Genomic DNA, 19,707 nt, shown 5'->3' with positions numbered 1-19,707 from the left:
GGTCGACAATGTGCAGGAATCCACAAATTACACATTCAACACATATATTCCGACGTCCTGGAAATTGACGACCATGCAGTGCGTAACTGTGAATGAGAATTCACTTTTGTTTTATATAACTTACAAGGATGATATATCCACATCTATTACACACTTGAGAACGAGTAACAATCAAAACAATACATAACATAGAGTGAGTTAGTGAGTTGTGTGGGGGGAGGGGGAGGGGGGGGGCAGGAATCCGGAGGGGGAGGGGGGGGGGGCAGGAATCCTGCGCAGTCGTACTGGGCAATGTCTTGATGTAGGAGGTCTGCTATTGCCTTCTTTCGACCTGTTATGAAGTGCCAAGTGTGCATCTATGTCGTGTGGATGATCTGTGATAAGTACTTGTACAGTGTAGTGCTTTGTTGATGCTGTTATGGATAAAGGGAATGGAGAGGTAAAACGCGGTGCCAGCACATAGCCTATTTCACAGCACAAAGGGAGTCGTTATGCTTAATGTCCCCATTCAATCACCATCTAGATCTACAGTGTCAAAGCCCTCACTTTATGAGGCACTGCTGATAGGTTTGGTGACCAGGACTTTATGCCACCATCTCTTCAGTCATCAGTCTTCTGACTAGTATGATGCGGCCCACTACGAATTCCTCTCCTGTGCCACACTTTTCATCTCAGAGTACCAACTGCAACCTACGCATTCAATTATTTGCTTGATGTATTCCGATCTCTGTCTTCCTCTATAGTTATTACCCTCTACGGCTACTTCTACTACCCTGATGTCTCAATAGATGTCCTATCATCATGACCCTTCTTACTGTCGGTGTTTTGAAGATATTCTTTTTCTCGCTGAATCTGCAAACAACCTCATTCCTTACCTTATCAGTCCAACATTCTTTTGTAGCACCACATCTCAAATGTTTAAATTCTCTTCTGTTCCGGTTTTGCCACAGTCCATGTTTCACAACCATACAATGCAATGTTCCAGTCATTAATATTTAGATATTTCTTCCTCAAATTAAGGCCTATGTTAGATACTAGTAGACGTCTCTTGGCCAGAAATGCCCTTTTTGCCAATGCTACTCTACGTTTTATGTCTTCCTTCCTCCGTCCATCATGGGTTATTTTGCTCCCTAGGTTGTAGAATTGGTTAACTTCGTCTACTTCGTATTCCCCGTTTCTCATATAAAGTTTCTTTTTGCTCTCAAATGTGCTACTTCTCATTACTTCCGTCTTTCTTCGAGTAACACTCAATCCATATTCTGTATTCGTTAGACTGTTCATTTCATTCAACAGATTTTGTAATTCTTCTTTCACTCGAGACAGCAATGTCATCGGTGAATCTTATCACTGTTTACGTCTCACCCTGAATTTTAATCCCCCTCTTGAACCTTTCTTTTATTTCCGTCATTGCTTCTCCGATATATAGACTGCAGAGTAAGGCTGAGAGACTAGATCCCTGTCGTACGCCCTTCTTGAGCCGGGCAGTTCGTTGTTGTTCTTCCAGTGTAATTGTTTCCTCTTGGTTCTTACACATATTATATATATTGAAGCGCCAAAGAAAATGGTACACCTGCCTAATGTCGTGTAGGGCCCGCGCGAGCACGCAGAAGAGCCGCAATACGACGTGGCACGGACCCGACTAATGTCTGAAGTAGTGCTGGAGGGAAATGACACCATGAATCCTACAGGGCAGTCCGTAAATCCGTAAGAGTGCGAGGGGTACAGAGAGCTCTTCTGAGCAGCACGTTGCAAGGCATCCCGGATGTGCTCAATGATGTTCATGTCTGGGGAGTTTCGTGGCGAGCGCAAGTGTTTAAACTCAGAAGAGTGTTGCTAGAGTCACTCTGTAGCAAACTCTGGACGTGTCGGGTGCCGCATTGTCCTTCTGGAATTTCCAGAGTCCATTGGAATGCATTGTGGATATGAATGGATGCAGGTGATCAGAGGGGATGCTAACGTACGGGTCACCTGACAGAGTCGTATCTAAACGTATCAGGAGTCCCATATCATTCCAACTGCACACGGCCCAGCCGGCCGCTGGTGGCCGAGCGGTTCTGGCGCTACAGTCTGGAACCGCGCGACTGCTACGGTCGCAGGTTCGAATCCTGCCTCGGGCATGGCTGTGTGTGTTGTCCTTAGGTTAGTTAGGTTTAAGTAGTTCTAAGTTCTAGGGGACTTATGACCTCAGCAGTTGAGTCCCATAGTGCTCAGAGCCATTTTGCACACGGCCCGCACTATTACAGAGCCTCTACCAGCTGGAACAGTCCCATGCTGAATTGCACGATCCATGGATTCATGAGGTTGTCTCCATACCCTTTCACATCCATCTGCTCCATACAATCCGAAACGAGACTCGTCCGACCATCCAACATGTTTCCACTAATTAACAGTCCAATGTCGGTGTTGAAGGGCCCAGACGAGACGGAAGCTTCGTATTGTGCAGTCATCAAGGGCATACGAGTGGGCCTTCGGCCCCGAAAGCCCATATCGATGATGCTTCCTTGAATGATTCAGACGCTGACACTTGTTGATGGCCCAGCACTGAAATCTGCAGCAATTTGCGGAAGGGTTACACTTCTGTCACGTTGAACGATCCTCTTCAGTCGTCGTTGGTCCCGTTCTTCAAATGGTTTAAATGGCTCTGAGCACCATGGGACTTCAAATGGCTCTGAGCACCATGGGACTTAACATCTGAGGTCATCAGTCCCCTAGAACTTAGATCTACTTCAACCTAACTAACCTAAGGACATCATACACATCCATGCCCGAGGCAGGATTCGAACCTGCGACCGTAGCAGTCGTGCGATTCCGGACTGAAGAGCCTAGAATCGCTCGGCCACTGCGGCCGGCGTCCCGTTCTTGCAGGATCTTTTTCCGGCATCAACGATGTCGGAAATCTGATGTTTTACCGGATTCCTGATATTCACGGTACACTCGTGCAATGGTCGTACAGGAAAATCCTCACTTCATCGCTACCGCGGAGATGCTGTGTCCCCTCGCTCGTGCGCCGACGATAACACCACGCTCAAACTCACTTAAATCTTGATAAACTGCTGTTGTAGCAGCAGTAACCGACCTAACAACTGCGTCAGACACTTGTGGTCTTACATAGCCGTTGCCGAACGGAGGGCCGTATTCTGCCTCTTTTACATATCTCTGTATTTGACTACGCATGCCTATATCAGTTTCTTTGGCGCTTTAGTGTATTACCCGTCTTTCCCAATAGCTTACACCTATTTTTCTCAGAATTTGTAAGATCTTGCATTATTTTACATTGTCGGACCCTTCTTCCAGGCCCACAAATACAATGAACGTGTACTGATTTTTCTTTAGTCTTGCTTCCATTATCAACCACCATGTTAGAACTGCCTCTCTGGTGCCGTTACCTTTTCTGAAACCCAGCTGGTCGTCATCCACCAGGTCCTCAATTTTCTCTTCCATTCTTCTGTATGTTCTTTGGGGTGTTCGACTTACTTAAGGGGGGAGGGGGCGGGGGTTGGACGTCAAACGGGCCGACTTGGAGCAGGAGAGGCACCACAGGACATTTTAATTTCCACTATCTACACTTTTACAACTAAATTCATAAAACTTTGTCAGCATGACCAGGAAGGATTGAGTATTCACACTCGTAGCTGCGGAAGTTCAAAAACGTAACAAAAATTTTTTTTTTACATGTGAAATTTCATCACTGTTTCACTTAGTATTGGCTGTATTTATTGCTATAGGTACACTTTTCTTCATAAGTAAGAGAGACTGTTCGATGAATTTTGCAAAGAATACAAACCATACTTACAGGTGTCTGAAACTCTAGAATCTATTTAATTTATGAAAAAATGAATGAGCTATCACGTTTTAAACTTTATGTTTAGAAAAAAAATCAAATTTTGTAGTTAATTATCTGAATTTTACCACAGTTTTTAATAGATTTGGAAAATTCTAGAGTTTCATACACCTGTAAGTATGGTTTGTATGCTGTGCAAAATTCATCAAAGAATATCTCTTACTTGTGAAGAAAAATGTACCTATAGCAACAAATGCAGCCATCAGTAAGTGAAAAAATGATGAAATTTCATACCTAAAAAAAATTTATTTTGTTATGTTTTTGCACTTCCACTGCTATGGGTGTGAATCCTGAATCCTTCTTGGTCATGCTGACAAACTTTTATGAATTTATTTGTGAAAGTATAGACAGTAGAAAATAAAATGTCCTGTGATGCCCCTCCTGCTCCAAGTCGGCCCGTTTGACGTCCTACCCTCTTAAGTAAGTCTAACACCCCAAAGAACATACAGAAGAATGGAAGAGAAAATTTAGGATCTGATGGTTAACGATCAGCTAGGTTTCAGTATAGGTAACGGCACCAGAAAGGCTGTTCTGACATGGCGGTTGATAATGGAAGCAAAACTAAAGAAAAATCAATACACGTTCATTGGGTTTGTCGGCCTGGAGGATGGGTCCGACAAAGTAAAATAATGCAGGATCTTCCAAATTCTGAGAAAAATAGGTGTAAGCTATTGGGAAAGACGGGTAATACACTGAAGCGCCAAAGAAACTGATATAGGCATACGTATTCAAATACAGAGATATGTAAACAGGCAGAATACGGCCCTGCGATCGTCAACGGCTATGTAAGACAACAAGTGTCTGACGCAGTTGCTAGATCGGTTATTGCTGGTGCCTCTCCTGCTCCAAGTCGGCCCGTTTGACGTCCTACCCCCTTAATAAAGTACTATTTTAAAATAACAGCCTGGTGGAAATGTCATTCTCCAAAGGAGATGATTCTGTACAACAGTGTTCATTTGAGATGTACCACTTCCATGAGACCCCTGTATGGTTCTGCACAAAGCTTAATGTACTTAATTCAGGGTAACTAGCTAATTTAATAAGAGTACGTAACCACAAGTTTTCCGAATCGACGAATGCAGGAAGGGCCTGTCCGTGGCAGGTGTTGGCAGCAGCTACTCACCTCTCCCCAGGGCCCGGCGCGCCACTCGGGCTCGTGTCCCGGACAGGGCGGCCCGTCGCAGGGCTGCGAGCGCGCCGGCGCCGGCGTCATGGCGCACGCGCCGTCCGTCACGACCATGTTGAGGTCCGCCGTCAGCTGCTGGCGACACACGACGGCGCGCGTCTGCGAGCCGCCGCGGCCGCAGCTCACGGAGCAGGGCCCCCACTCGCCTGCCTCCCACCTGCAAAGCGCAGCAGAGTCCAGCGTGAGGTTCGTCAGGCGGGTGGTACGGAGCTAGTGAAAGCGATCGCTGCTGCTAGGAAGTTTTGTAACCTGATGCTTCGCAAACAGGGTCTCTCCAAAAGCAGATCTACTACAGGCTAATTATAATTAAAATACACTACTGGCCATTAAACCTGCTACACCGGGAAGAAATGCAGATGATAAACGGGTATTCATTGGGCAAATATATTATACTAGAACTGACATGTGATTACATTTTCACGCAATTTGGGTGCCTAGATCCTGAGGAATCAGTACCCAGAACAACCACCTCTCGACGTAATATAGGGCTTGATACGCCTGGGCTTTGAGTCAAACAGAGCTTGGATGGCGTGTACAGGTAAAGCTGCCCATGCAGCTTCAACACGATACCACAGTTCATCAACAGTAGTGACTGGCGTATTGTGACGAGCCAGTTGCTCGGCCACCATTGACCACACGTTTTGAATTGGTGAGAGATCTGGAGAATGTGCTGGCCAGGGCAGCAGTCCAACATTTTCTGTATCCAGAAAGGCCCGTACAGGACCTGCAACATGCGATCGTGCATTATACTGCCGAAATGTAGGGTTTCGTATGGATCGAATGAAGGGTAGAGCTACGGGTCGTAACACATCTGTAATGCAACGCCCACTGTTCAAAGTGCCGTCAGTGCGAACAAGAGGTGGCCGAAACGTGTAACCAATGGCACCCCATTCCATCACGCCGGGTGATACGCCAGTATGGCGATGACGAATACATGCTTCACCGCGTCGTCGCCAAACACGGATGCGACCATCATGATGCTGTAAACAGAACCTGGATTCATCCGAAAAAATTACGTTTTGCCATTCGTGCACCCAGGTTCGTCGTTGAGTACACCATAGCAGACGCTTCTGTCTGTGATGCAGCGTCAAGGGTAATCGCAGCCATGGTCTCCGAGCTGATGGTCCATGCTGCTGCAAACGTCGTCGAACTGTTCGTGCAGATGGTTCTTGTCTTGCAAACGTCCCCATATGGGTTCGAGACGTGGCTGCACGACCCGTTACAGCCTTGCGGATAAGATGCCTGTCATCTCGACTGCTAGTGACACGCGGGCGTTGGGATCCAGCACGGCGTTCCGTATTACCCTCCGGAACCCACCGATTCCATGTTCTGCTAACAGTCATTGGATCTCGACCGACGCGAGCAGCAAAGTCGCGATACGATAAACTGCAATCGCGATAGGCTACAATCCGACCTTTATCAAAGTCGGAAACGTGATGGTACGCATTTCTCCTCTTACACGGGGCATCACAACAACGTTTCACCAGGCAACGCCGGTCAACTGCTGTTTGTGTATGAGCAATCGGTTGGAAACTTTCGTCATGTCAGCACGTTGTAGCTGTCGCCACCGGCGCCACCCTTGTGTGACTGCTCTGAAAGGCTAATCATTTGCATATCACAGCATCTTCTTCCTGTTTGTTAAATTTCGCGTCTATAGCACGTCATCTTCGTGGTGTAGCAATTTTAATGGCCAGTAGTGTAGCTGCTCATGAAAGTTCAATATGGGCAGTAATTATCATATGGCAGCGAAACTTGATAGATATGCTAAGGCGTTAATGCGGAATCGGCTTACGCCGAAAGCAATTAGTTCTGATTTTTGGCCACCAGGTGCAAATCTGGCACTGTACAGTGTCTCGTAGTAAAGCTCTGGGAAAGTACGGCCGACTTGCCAGTGGTCGCCATTTTGGCCCACTGCGCCAGTGGTGATACATTGACTTCTGCAGCATATTTAACTGTGTGTATTAAAGGAGTGCTCTCAACTGTCTAATGCACTGCTAAAACTTATCAGTGACTTCAAGCGGAACTGTGGTGTCACCGCCACACTTGCTAGGTGGTAGCCTTTAAATCGGCAGCGGTCCGTTAGTATACGTCGGACCCGCGTGTCGCCACTATCAATAATTGCAGACCGTGCGCCGCCACACGGCAGGTCTAGTCTAGAGAGACTCCCTAGCACTCGCCCCAGTTGTACAGCCGACTTTGTTAGCGATGGTTCACTGTCTACAGACGCTCTCATTTGCAGAGACCACAGTTTACCATAGAGTTCAGCTACGTCATTTGCTACGACCTATCAAGGCGCCATATTCTGAACAGATAATATTGTGAATCATGTCCCGTCAAGGGCGACGTTCATCATTAATGGATTAAAGTTAAGTATCAAACTAATTACGTCCGTTTTCTGAATTCTAATTCCTTGTCATGTTCCAGACCTCACGTCAGTATAGTTCTTCCCTCCTCACGCCAGCCTGCGTGAGCTAAAACGATTGGATTTCGGCCTCCACACGTAACACGGTATTGGCTCTTAAGCCAACATAACAGAACACGTCGGGTATCAAGCAAAAAAAAAGAAAAAAAATAAATAAATAAATAAAATAAAATAAAATTAAATTTAAAAAAATCAACAGATGTAAGCCAAATGAGTAGAAAAGCAAGTGCTGCGTCGAGCATGAAACACAGTTCTTTCCCTGCTATCCTTTATTAATAGCAAAAGCAGATTTCGCAGTTCTTGTTGTGGTATCGAGTTTGAGCAACTGCTTTCGTCATAAGCGTTAAATTGGCATTATCCAATAGCCAGCAAGACAAATGGGAACCAATATTAGTTCGCAAGTGCAAGGAAAAATCCATCACTAATTGAAAGCTCTATATCGACTTCCTTCATCTTCCTGCTACTCGGTACTACGAAAATTCGCCCAATGTGTCCTTTGTTATACGAAATAAAGCATTGGATTCAAATATATATGTGCAGTATCTTAGTAAATGGACTTGATAAACGTGCCTATATGATTACGCACGCTTTACATTTTTGTCAGCTCTATCCCTTAAATTTTGTCTGCGAATTGTTCTATGACATTAGGAGAATTATTACGAAAGTACAAGAGAATACAACATTTTAAAAATGTGTTCGTATGAAACTAGGGCTACGATCAACAGTAGGCTGTAGGAAACAGTAACAACTTTATTCGTAGTACAATGTAGATTAGCGGTCAGGGTGCAACAGTAATAATAGTCTCCAGGTAACGTTAATAGTTATTGAATGAAATGTCGTAGGTTCGGTACTTCCCTAAGGCAATTTTTTGTGTATTATATTGTGTGGAACAAAGTACAAGTTATTATTGTGAGCGTCGTAAATATAAGTTTAAACCATATTGAACAGTCAATAAGGTCAAATTTTTGACCAGCCATGATAACTTTGTTCGGTACCATGCACTATTTTTCGCTTTATGTGCTAACAGTCGCAGTTTTATCTCTAAGATTTCTATTTTGTAATTAAATTACCATTAAAACATCCTATTAGGTCTTCTGACTTTTTTTCTGTTCGAATGGATTGGAAACTAAGTAACAGAAACGTAAAAAGGAGACAAAGACAAAAGGCCAGAAATGAATAAAATTAACTGAATGGTTAAGTTGCGTACCTGCAACCAATATTCTTCTTCTTTCATCTCTCCCTTCGGACGGAATTATGTACAGTTTTCCTCCCTTTTCGCCTCGAAACGAACAGCGAAAAGCACAGCACTGAGGCATTAGTCTGCTGAAAACTTCGAAGATACACAGCACTACCTATGCTTCACACGTAACACATGGGCCCACAATGGCTGTTAATGTCACGTGACGAAGTTTCAGCCAATCCTGAACTGCGGACGGCGGCAAACGCAGGGGCAAAGGATGGCCATACTTTTCTTTATCCAAGCTTTATCTCGTCAACGTCCTCGGTGCTCATACTGAACAGATTGTCTAAGCAGTGGTTAATAATGAAATCAACATTATGCCTTTCTGACTTGTTTGAACTTTTCTGCCCACGTCCCCTTCCTAATCCATCACATACGTTAGCATTTCTACACGTCTTTCTTGCATTCACAGCGGCGGAGGTGTACCTGGCGACCAAATTTAGAAATAAATTTTTCCTGCATAAATCGGTTCCACATTAACGCATTAGAGTATCTTAACACGCTTCACTCCCATACGATAGGTACAGATCGCAATGGACTTGTGTGAGTAGCTGAACTTTATAAATAAACACGCGGTACAATATGGGTTACTGTTGTGGTCTGGTTTGACCCAGCTTTTCACGATAATCTATCCTGTCAATCTTCTTCATCTCTGTGCAAAGCCAGTTTTGCAGGAGCAATTTCCTGACCAAATTCGACTGCTGTTTATGGGCGTGTCATGTGCTTGCCTCGTAACCCCCCCCCCCCCCCCCCACAAACTTCTCTTCTCCCCAATCCTATTCAATACCTCCTCATTAGTTATGTGATCTACCCATCTAATCTTCAGCATTCTTCTGTAGCACCACATTTCGAAAGCTTCTATTCTCTTCTTGTCCAAACTAGTTATCGTCCATGTTTCACTTCCATACATGGCTACACTCCATACAAATACTTTCAGAAACGACTTCCTGACACTTAAATCTATACTCGATGTTAACAAATTCCTCTTCTTCAGAAACGATTTCCTTGCCATTGCCAGTCTACATTTTATATCCTCTCTACTTCGACCATCATCAGTTATTTTACTCCCTAAATAGCAAAACTCCTTTACTACTTTAAGTGTCTCATTTCCTAATCTAATTCCCTCAGCATCACCCGATTTAATTTGACTACATTCCATTATCCTCGTTTTGCTTTTGTTGATGTTCATCTTATATCCTCCTTTCAAGACACTGTCCATTCTGTTCAACAGCTCTTCCAAGTCCTTTGCTGTCTCTGACAGAATTACAATGTCATCGGCGAACCGCAAAGTTTTTACTTCTTCTCCATGAGTTTTAATACCTACTCCGAATTTTTCTTTTGTTTCCTTTACTGCTTGCTCAATATACAGATTGAATAACATCGGGGAGAGGCTACAACCACTGCTTCCCTTTCATGCCCCTCGACTCTTATAACTGCCATCTGGTTTCTGTACAAATTGTAAATAGCCTTTCACTCCCTGTATTTTACCCCTGCCACCTTCAGAATTTGAAAGAGAGTATTCCAGTCAACATTGTCAAAAGCTTTCTCTAAGTCTACAAATGCTAGAAACGTAGGTATGCCGTTTCTTAATCTTTCTTCTAAGATAAGTCGTAAGGTTAGTATTGCCTCACGTGTTCCAACATTTCTACGGAATCCAAACTGATCTTCCCCGAGGTCCGCTTCTACCAGTTTTTCCATTCGTCCGTAAAGAATTCGCGTTAGTATTTTGCAGCTGTGACTTATTAAACTGATAGTTCGGTAATTTTCACATCTGTCAACACCTGCTTTCTTTGGGATTGGAATTATTATATTCTTCTTGAAGTCTGAGGGTATTTCGCCTGTTTCATACATCTTGCTCACCAGATGGTAGAGTTTTGTCATGACTGGCTCTCCCAAGGCCATCAGTAGTTCTAATGGAATATTGTCTACTCCCGGGGCCTTGTTTCGACTCAGGTCTTTCAGTGCTCTGTTAAACTCTTCACGCAGTATCTTATCTCCCATTTCGTCTCCATCTACATCCTCTTCCATTTCCATAATATTGTCCTCAAGTACATTGCCCTTGAATAAACCCTCTATATACTCCTTCCACCTTTCTGCCTTCCCTTCTTTGCTTAGAACTAGGTTGCCATCTGAGCTCTTGATATTCATACAAGTGGTTCTCTTCTCTCCAAAGGTCTCTTTAATTTTCCTGTAGGCAGTATCTATCTTACCCCTAGTGAGACAAGCCTCTACTTCCTTACATTTGTCCTCTAGCCATCCCTGCTTAGCCATTTTGCACTTCCTGTCGATCTCATTTTTGAGACGCTTGTATTCCTTTTTGCCTGCTTCATTTACTGCATTTTTATATTTTCTCCTTTCATCAATTAAATTCAATATTTCTTCCGTTACCCAAGGATATCTATTAGCCCTCGTCTTTTTACCTACTTGATCGTCTGCTGCCTTCACTACTTCATCCCTCAGAGCTACCCATTCTTCTTCTACTGTATTTCTTTCCCCCATTCCTGTCAATTGTTCCCTTATGCTCTCCCTGAAACTCTCTACAACCTCTGGTTCTTTCAGTTTATCCAGGTCCCATCTCCTTAAATTCCCACCTTTTTGCAGTTTCTTCAGTTTCAATCTGCAGTTCATAACCAATAGATTGTGGTCAGAATCCACATCTGCCCCTGGAAATGTCTTACAATTTAAAACCTGGTTTTTAAATCTCTGTCTTACCATTAGATAATCTATCTGATACCTTTTAGTATCTCCAGGATTCTTCCAGGTATACAAGCTTCTTTTATGATTCTTGAACCAAGTGTTAGTTATGATTAAGTTATGCTCTGTGCAAAATTCTACAAGGCGGCTTCCTCTTTCATTTCTTCCCCCCAATCCATATTCACCTACTATGTTTCCTTCTCTCCCTTTTCCTACTGACGACTTCCAGTCACCCATGACTATTAAATTTTCGTCTCCCTTCACTACCTGAATAATTTCTTTTATCTCGTCATACATTTCATCTATTTCTTCATCATCTGCAGAGCTAGTTGGCATATAAACTTGTACTACTGTAGTAGGCATGGGCTTTGTGTCTATCTTGGCCACAATAATGCGTTCACCATGCTGTTTGTAGTAGCTAACCCGCACTCCTATTTTTTTATTCATTATTAAACCTACTCCTGCATTACCCCTATTTGATTTTGTATTTATAGCCCTGTAATCACCAGACCAAAAGTCTTGTTCCTCCTGCCACCGAACTTCACTAATTCCCACTATATATAACTTTAACCTATCCATTTCCCTTTTTAAATTTTCTAACCTACCTGCCCGATTAAGGGATCTGACATTCCACGCTCCGATCCGTAGAACGCCAGTTTTTTTTCTCCTGGTAACGACGTCCTCCTGAGTAGTCCCCGCCCGGAGATCCGAATGGGGGACTATTTTACCTCCGGAATATTTTACCCAAGAGGACGCCATCATCATTTAATCATACAGTAAAGCTGCATGTCCTCGGGAAAAAATACGGCTGTAGTTTCCCCTTGCTTTCAGCCATTCACAGTACCAGCACAGCAAGGCCGTTTTGGTTAATGTTACAAGGCCAGATCAGTCAATCATCCAGACTGTTGCCGCTGCAACTACTGAAAAGGCTGCTGCCCCTCTTCAGGAACCACATGTTTGTCTGGCCTCTCAACAGATACCCCTCCGTTGTGGTTGCACCTACGGTACGGCCATCTGTATCGCTGAGGAATGAAATAAATAGGAAGTGCAGGGGTACTAAGACGAAATGGCTCCATGAAAATGTGAAGAAATCGAAAAGAAATGGTTGTCAGAAGGACTAACTCAGCATATAGGAAAGTCAAAACAACCTTCGGTGAAATTAAAAGCAAGGTTGGTAACATGAAGAGTGCATCGGCAATGCCACTCTTAAATACAGAGGAGACAGCGGATAGGTGGAAAGGCCTGTATGAGGGAGAAGATTTGTTTGGTGTGATAGAAGAAGAAACAGGAGTCGATTTAGAAGAGATAGGGGATCCAGTGTTAGAGTCAGAATTTAAGAGAATAAGGTAGAAGGGATAGATAACATCTTATCAGAATTTATAAAACCATTGGAGGAAGTGGCAACAAAACGACTGTTCACTTTAGTGTGTAGAAAATATGAGTCTGGCGACATACCATCTGACTTCCGGAAAAAAAATCATCCACACAACTCCTAAGACTACAAGAGCTAACACGTGCGACAATTATCGAGAATCAGCTTAACAGCTCGTGCATCCAAGTTGCTGACAAGAATAACAAACGGAAGAACGGAAAAAAAACTGAGGATGTCAGCCATGACGACCAGTTTGACTTTGGGAAAGGTAAAGGCACCAGAGACGCAATTCTGACGCTGCGGTTGATATTGGAAACAAGACTAAAGAAAAATCAAGACACATTCATAGGATTTGTCGACCTGGAAAAAGTGTTCGATAGCGTAAAATGGTGTGAGATGTTCGAAATTATGAGTAGAATAGGGGTAAACTATAGGGAGAGAAGGGTAATATACAAAATTTACAAGAGCCAAGAAGGAATAATAAGAGTGGATGACGAAGAACGAAGTGTTCGGATTAAAAAGGATCACAAAGGATTTCGCCCCTATTGTTCAATCTGTACATCGAAGAAGCAATGGTAGAAATAAAAGAACTGTTCAGGAGTGGAATTAAAATTCAAGGTGAAGGCATATGAGTGATACGATTTGCTGATGACTTTGAGTGAAAGTGAAGAAGAATTACATGATCTGCCGAATGGAACAAACAGTCTGATGAGTACAGTGTACGGATTGGGAGTAAATCGATGAAAGACGAAAGTAATGACAAGTAGCAGAGATGAGAACAGCGATAAAAATAACATCAGGATTGATGGTCAAGAAGTAGATGAAGTTAAGAAATTCTACAGCCTAGGTAGCAAAATAACCACTGAAGGACGGAGGAAGGAGGACATCAAAAGCAGACTAGCATTGGCAAAAAGGGCATTCCTGGCCACGAGAATTCTACCAGTATCTAACATAGGCCTTAATTTGAGGCAGAAATTTCTGAGAATGTATGTTTGGAGCACAGCATTGTATGGTAGTGAAACATGAACTGTGGGAAAACCGGAACAGAAGAGAATCGAAGCATTTGAGATGTGGTGCTACAGACGAATGTTGAGAATTGGGTGGACAGATAAGGTAAGGAATGAGGATGTTCTGCGCAGAATCAGAGAGGAAAGAAATATGTGGAAAACACTAATAAGGATAATGAACAGGATGTCAGGACACGTGTTAAGACATTAAGGAATGATTTCCAAGGTAGCTGTAGAGGGCAAAAACTGTAGAGGAAGACAGAGAGTGGAATACACCCAGGAAATAATTGAGAACATAAAAAAAAGAAAATTGGGAATAGTCACTTTTCGTAAAATGTACGTTATTAAAAAATCATTAGAAGAGCTGTGCTACAAAACTTGTTACAAAAAATTTCATGTCAACATATGGAAGTCCCGATTAGTGGAAGTCGTCTGCAGCGTAACATCATACACTGCTTTGATTTTCTTTCCTCTGCTGGCCACTTGTGTAACAATTATTTCTGCAGCAGTTTAGCTGACGATATTACCTGTGAGCTCTACAAAAAATTAATGATTTGGGACCTTTTTGTTATGGTTTACGTACTTAAAATTCGCGTGTGTGCAGTTTGGACATCGAGCTACGCGAAGCTACGTTCTTTTGTCACGGCTGCGTTTGCATATTCGTCGATTCGCGCGCCAGGCAGGTAATGCTGCACAAACCGTTGTTATAAGCGGTTCTTCGATCGGCAAAAATGAGTAACTTTAACATATCTAAAAAATACTTTCAGGGTTCCCTAGCAGCTTAAAGTTTTGCATTGCATTTCTTTCTGTGTATTCTTCATATATGAAAAATTTCAGGTTAGGTTTCGACACGTCGGACTACACCATTCCCTTGTTAGAAAGAAAACAAGGTACAAATGATAAAGCAAAATCGTGTTACTTTCTGCCTTCTAAATACTGTTTGCTATATTTGCAAGTACTACATTTTTGCGGGAAAATAAATTTTTATAATCTTAAATGTTTGGGCGACACATTAACTACTCTTTCAGTTCTTAGGAACGTGGAGAATTTACCATACGACCATTGTGCAGAAGACTGATTATGAATTTTGTTTGTGTCATTAGTAAACTCTAGTATCATTCTTGTTACTGTGTTGTTATAGGTGTCAACTGCGCGGAAGACAGCTTTCACAACACACGCAGTTTTGGTGTTGCCATCTAAACTAAAACGACCACTCGTAGCAAACTAGACTCAGCACAGGATTGAAATTCCAAGGATGCTGCAATAAACTTACTTAGCACGTGTAGTCGATTGAGAGAACGAAGTCGCTCCTATAAAAGGGGGTGCAACCTAGGCCTACACCCATTTTAACCCGATCACTGTAGTCGATCATTGGGTTCCTTCTACACTTTTCACCTCCTAATCCCCCTTCCCACCCACACTGACACGTTCTTTTCGTCCGTGCTTCGGAGCTTCCGCCAGCGTTACCGGAAAACACACTCACGGCCGCGGCCAGAGTAGACACACTTTCGGAGATGTGCAGCGCGCTAGAAAGTTTACGCGATGTATTGCTCCGCGGATTTAATCGCACACGTTTATTAGCGGACTCGAATTAAGTCCCTGCTTTTGGTAACCGAAGGGGACCGGGTTCGATTCTCCGACGGTTCGGAGATTTTTTCCGCTCGGGGTCTGGGAGTTGAGCTGTCCTTACGTCCGTACCGTCAGAAATGACATTCCACCGCTGTGATGGCCGTATGGACACGTCCCAAAAGTCAGTAAAAAAATAAAATGAAGAAAGGCATCTGCACTGATAAAACTAAAACTAAACTCCGTTCGAACATGCCATGAAGGTCCAACGGGACCGGCCGGCCGCCGCGTCGTCCTAATCTCACAGGCGTCACTTGATGCGGTTATGGAGGGGCATGCGGTCAGCACACCATTCTCCCGGCCTTATGTCAGTTTACGAGACCGGAGCTGCTACTTCTCAATCAAGTAGCTACACAGTTTGCCTCTCAAGGGCTGAGTGCACCCCACTTGCCAGCAGCGCTCGGCAGACCGTATGGTCACCCATCCAAGTGCTAGCCCAGCCCGACAGCGCTTAACTTCGGTGATGTGACGGGAACCGGTGTTACCACTGCGGCAAGGCCGTTGGTCTGCACTGATACTGTTGTGATTTGGCAAGACAGCCAAGCCACTAGGAGATAGCCGAAAGGCACGCGTTTAAGCTCATGCAGGCTGGCGTGAGGTCTGGAACAGTTAAAGGAATTGAGTCTAGTAAAAAAAGTACGGAGCTTCTGGAATACTTAACTTTAATCCATAATTGGTGAACATCGGTCTGACGGTACATGCATCACAAGATAAATAGGATATGATAATGGCGCCTTGCTAGGTCGTAGCAAATGACGTAGCTGAAGGCTATGCTAACTATCGTCTCGGCAAATGAGAGCGTAATTTGTCAGTGAACCATCGCTAGCAAAGTCGGCTGTACAACTGGGGCGAGTGCTAGGAAGTCTCTCTAGACCTGCCGTGTGGCGGCGCTCGGTCTGCAATCACTGACAGTGGCGACACGCGGGTCCGACGTATACTAACGGACCGCGGCCGATTTAAAGGCTACCACCCAGCAAGTGTGGTTTCTGGCGGTGACACCACAGATACACGCATAAAATCAGAGTAAATAACGATCGCCAGTCTTGCTTTGACCCCGAGACAGGGTTAAATTTCTCAGTACCCTAAAGCAATATTTAAAATCCCTGTAGCAGTCCAACTACCAGCAGACAGATTCATAGATGCAACAGCTGTACTGAAACACGTACTCAGCTCACAGTTCCTATACTGTCTAAAGCTAGCTTTCACAACTTCCGCCAATAATTTACACGATGTCAAAACAAAAACACCATCCAATTCCTATAAGGGAAAAGTCACAGCAAATCATCACTCGAAAATTTCCGCGGAAGCAGATATAATTTATTGGCTTCTGTTAAGCCTCACTAAATCTGTCTTGCTCCGTAAAACACTACGGTCCACCTACTTAGTGGTCGTGCCTACGGGGCACGTGCACTCTCACTTAAAAGCAACATTCGCCGACGAAACAAGAATGAGTCAAACCAAAGTCCACGCCCGGTTACGGCAACTGTCTTTCACATTCTCATAAATTTCTACACTGCGAGAAGTGATTCGACTGATCACTGAGATCGCCTTCTCCCAGCTAAGTAAAACACCTGGAGTACACTCAACTTCTACACCGCACGAAGGCTGCCGGCCCACAGCCGATGTCGCGAGCCCTAGACCGCTCAACGACACTTTTTAACATTCAATCCTTTGTCAACCAGACGCAGTAGCCGCATGGGGGCAGTTTAATTGGCCATTTGCTGTTCGCGCTATAACACTTCTGTAAAGTGTGATCGTTCAAGTTCTCTCATTGTGACTGATTAATGGTACACTTTCGGATGAACAGCAGAGTTATTGTTGAGAATTTTGGCACATTATTTCGACGACTGACTCAGCCCATTCTCTCAGTTTTCCTTAGCTCTGGTGAATGTGATGGCTTACGAGATATTAGTACGTTAAGTGAGGACCCTAAGCCCTATTTAAACTGAAGCCGCCGTCCCTATTTATTTCATTTACCAACATCTTTATTTCGATGGCCTCCTTAATTGCGTTGTTCCAGAAAGACGTTTGCACCACGGTATTAGTTTCGTTGTATTACATTTGGTTATTACACTGAGGTGACAAAAGTGATAGGATACCTCCTAATATCGCGTCGGATCTCCTTTTGCACGGCGTAGTGCAGCAACTCGAGGTGGCATGGATTCAACAAGTCGTTGTAAGTCCTCATAATTGCGAAACTATTGCCGATGCAGGATGTTGTGCACGACCTGACCCTTCCATTAGCTCTTACAAACGTTCGATGGGATTTACGTCGGGCGATCTGGGTGCCCAAATCATTCGCTCGAATTGTTGAGAATATTCTTCAAATCAATCGCGAACAGTTGTTTCCAGTGATATGATATCGTTGTTTGGAACATGAAGTTCACGAATGGCTGCAAATGGTCTCCAAGCAGCCGAAAATAACCATTTCCAGTCAGTGATAGGTTAAGGTGAACCAGAGCACACAGTCCCTTCCATGTAAACACAGTCACTATTATGGGGCCACTACCAGCTTGTACAGTGCCTTGTTGAGCACTTGGGACCATAGCTTCATGGGGTCTGCGCCACACACGAACCCTGCCATCAGCTCCTATCAACAGAAATCGGTACTCATCTGAACTACCCACCATTTTCCAGGCGTCCAGGGTACAACCGATATGGTCAATAGCCCAGAAGAGGCGCTGCAGGCCAAGTTGTGCTGTTAGCAAAGGCACTCGCGTTGGTCTTCTGCTGCCGTAGCCCATTAGCGCCAAGTTCCGCGGCAATATCCTATCAGATACCTTTGTCGTACGCCCCACACTGACTTCTGCGGTTATTTCACGCAGTGCTTCTTGTATGTTAGCAGTAACAACCCTACGCAAATGTCGTTGCTCTTGGTCGTTAAGTGAAGGCCATTGGCCACTGCATTGTCCGTGGTGAGACGTAATGCCTGAAATTTGGTATTCTCGGAACACTCTTGACACTGTGGATATCGGAATATTGAATTCCCTAACGATTTCCTAAACGGAATGTCCCATACGTCTAGCTCCAACTACTATTCCGCGTTTAGAGTCTGTTAATTTCCGTAGTGCGGCCATATTCGCGTCGTGAACCTTTTCACACGAACCACCTGGCTAAAGCGACAGCGCTGTTGATGCACCAACCTTTTATACCTTGAGTACGCGGTACTATCGCCATCTGTATATGTGCATATCGCTGTGTCATTACTTTTGTCACCTCAGTATTCGAGGCTTAAAAACAATAGTTCACGAAAAGTACTCGCCCTCAAAATCAGATAAGTCGGCTCCGATCATCAAGCCTTTAGGGGGATTAGGGAAAGAACAATACGGTGCGATGAACGGCAGCTTGCTCCATGTGTAGAAAAATGTATGTTAATGCAGATGAATAGGAAAAACAATCCTGTAATTTTCGAATACCGTATTAATGGCACGCTGCTTGACACATCATACCGATTAGATATCTTGACGTACCGTTGCAACGTTGCAAAGCGTCATGAAACTGAACGAGGACGTGAGCACGGTAGTAGGGAAAGTGAATGGTTGACTTCTGTTTACTGCGAGAATGTTATGAAAGTGTAGCTCGTCTACAAAGAAGACCGCGTATAGAACACTTGTGCGACCCATTGTTCAGTACTGCTGGAGTATTCGGAATCGCCATCAAGCAGTATTAAGGAAGAAATCGAAGCAGTTCAGAGGCTTGGTGCTAGATTTGTTACTTGTAGGTTCGATGAACAAGCGAGTGTTACGGAGATGCTTCGTGAACTCAATTGGGAATCGTTAGGGGGAAGAAGACGTTTTTTTTCGCGAAAAACTGTCGAGAAAATGTAATGAACAAGCACTTGTAGCCGACTGCAAAACGATACTACTTCCGCCAACGTAATTTCACCAAAGTACCGTGAAGACAGGAGAGATTAGGGTTCGCACAGAAGAATTAAGAGGATCTCAAGTCTTTTGGGTCGAACCGAAACAAATGATAGTGGGTCCATATCAGATTTTATCAGGATAGGTAATCAATGGTCGTAAAAGCATATTTATTGTGTTATAGACACACATTACGTACACCGCGTGACAACAACGTAGCTCATAGTTATTGTTCAGCGTGACCCGGGATGCATTTTCAACAGCCGCAACAGTCAAGCTTGGAGAGAGGACAATCTCCACGTCACTCCCATCGGTGGCCACCAGCAACGAGTCTCTGTCAACGTGTGGGTGGGTCTTGTCCAATATCACCTAATGGAACCTTATTTGCTGCCTTCCAGTTTGACTGGTCCACGTTGTATGGTGTTCCTGTAAGATGTGCTGCCATTGTTCTTAAGGACT

At 44.1% G+C, this 19,707-nt stretch overlaps 1 protein-coding gene across 1 annotated transcript in view; it reads right to left on the bottom strand.

Moving 5' to 3' along the window:
* Positions 1–19,707, bottom strand: part of LOC126484166 (ADAMTS-like protein 4) — a 755,922-nt gene that overhangs the window by 63,585 nt on the left and 672,630 nt on the right. The window contains exon 8 of the mRNA XM_050107569.1: positions 4,965–5,184. Within this exon, the coding sequence (XP_049963526.1) occupies positions 4,965–5,184 (220 nt within the window). The remainder of the gene's footprint in view (positions 1–4,964; positions 5,185–19,707) is intronic.

This window comes from Schistocerca serialis, chromosome 6 (assembly GCF_023864345.2).
Source record: "Schistocerca serialis cubense isolate TAMUIC-IGC-003099 chromosome 6, iqSchSeri2.2, whole genome shotgun sequence".
Classification (NCBI taxonomy): Eukaryota; Metazoa; Arthropoda; class Insecta; order Orthoptera; family Acrididae; genus Schistocerca; species Schistocerca serialis.
Note: the sequence above shows the minus strand (reverse complement) of the source record. Positions and strands in the feature narration are given on the sequence as shown.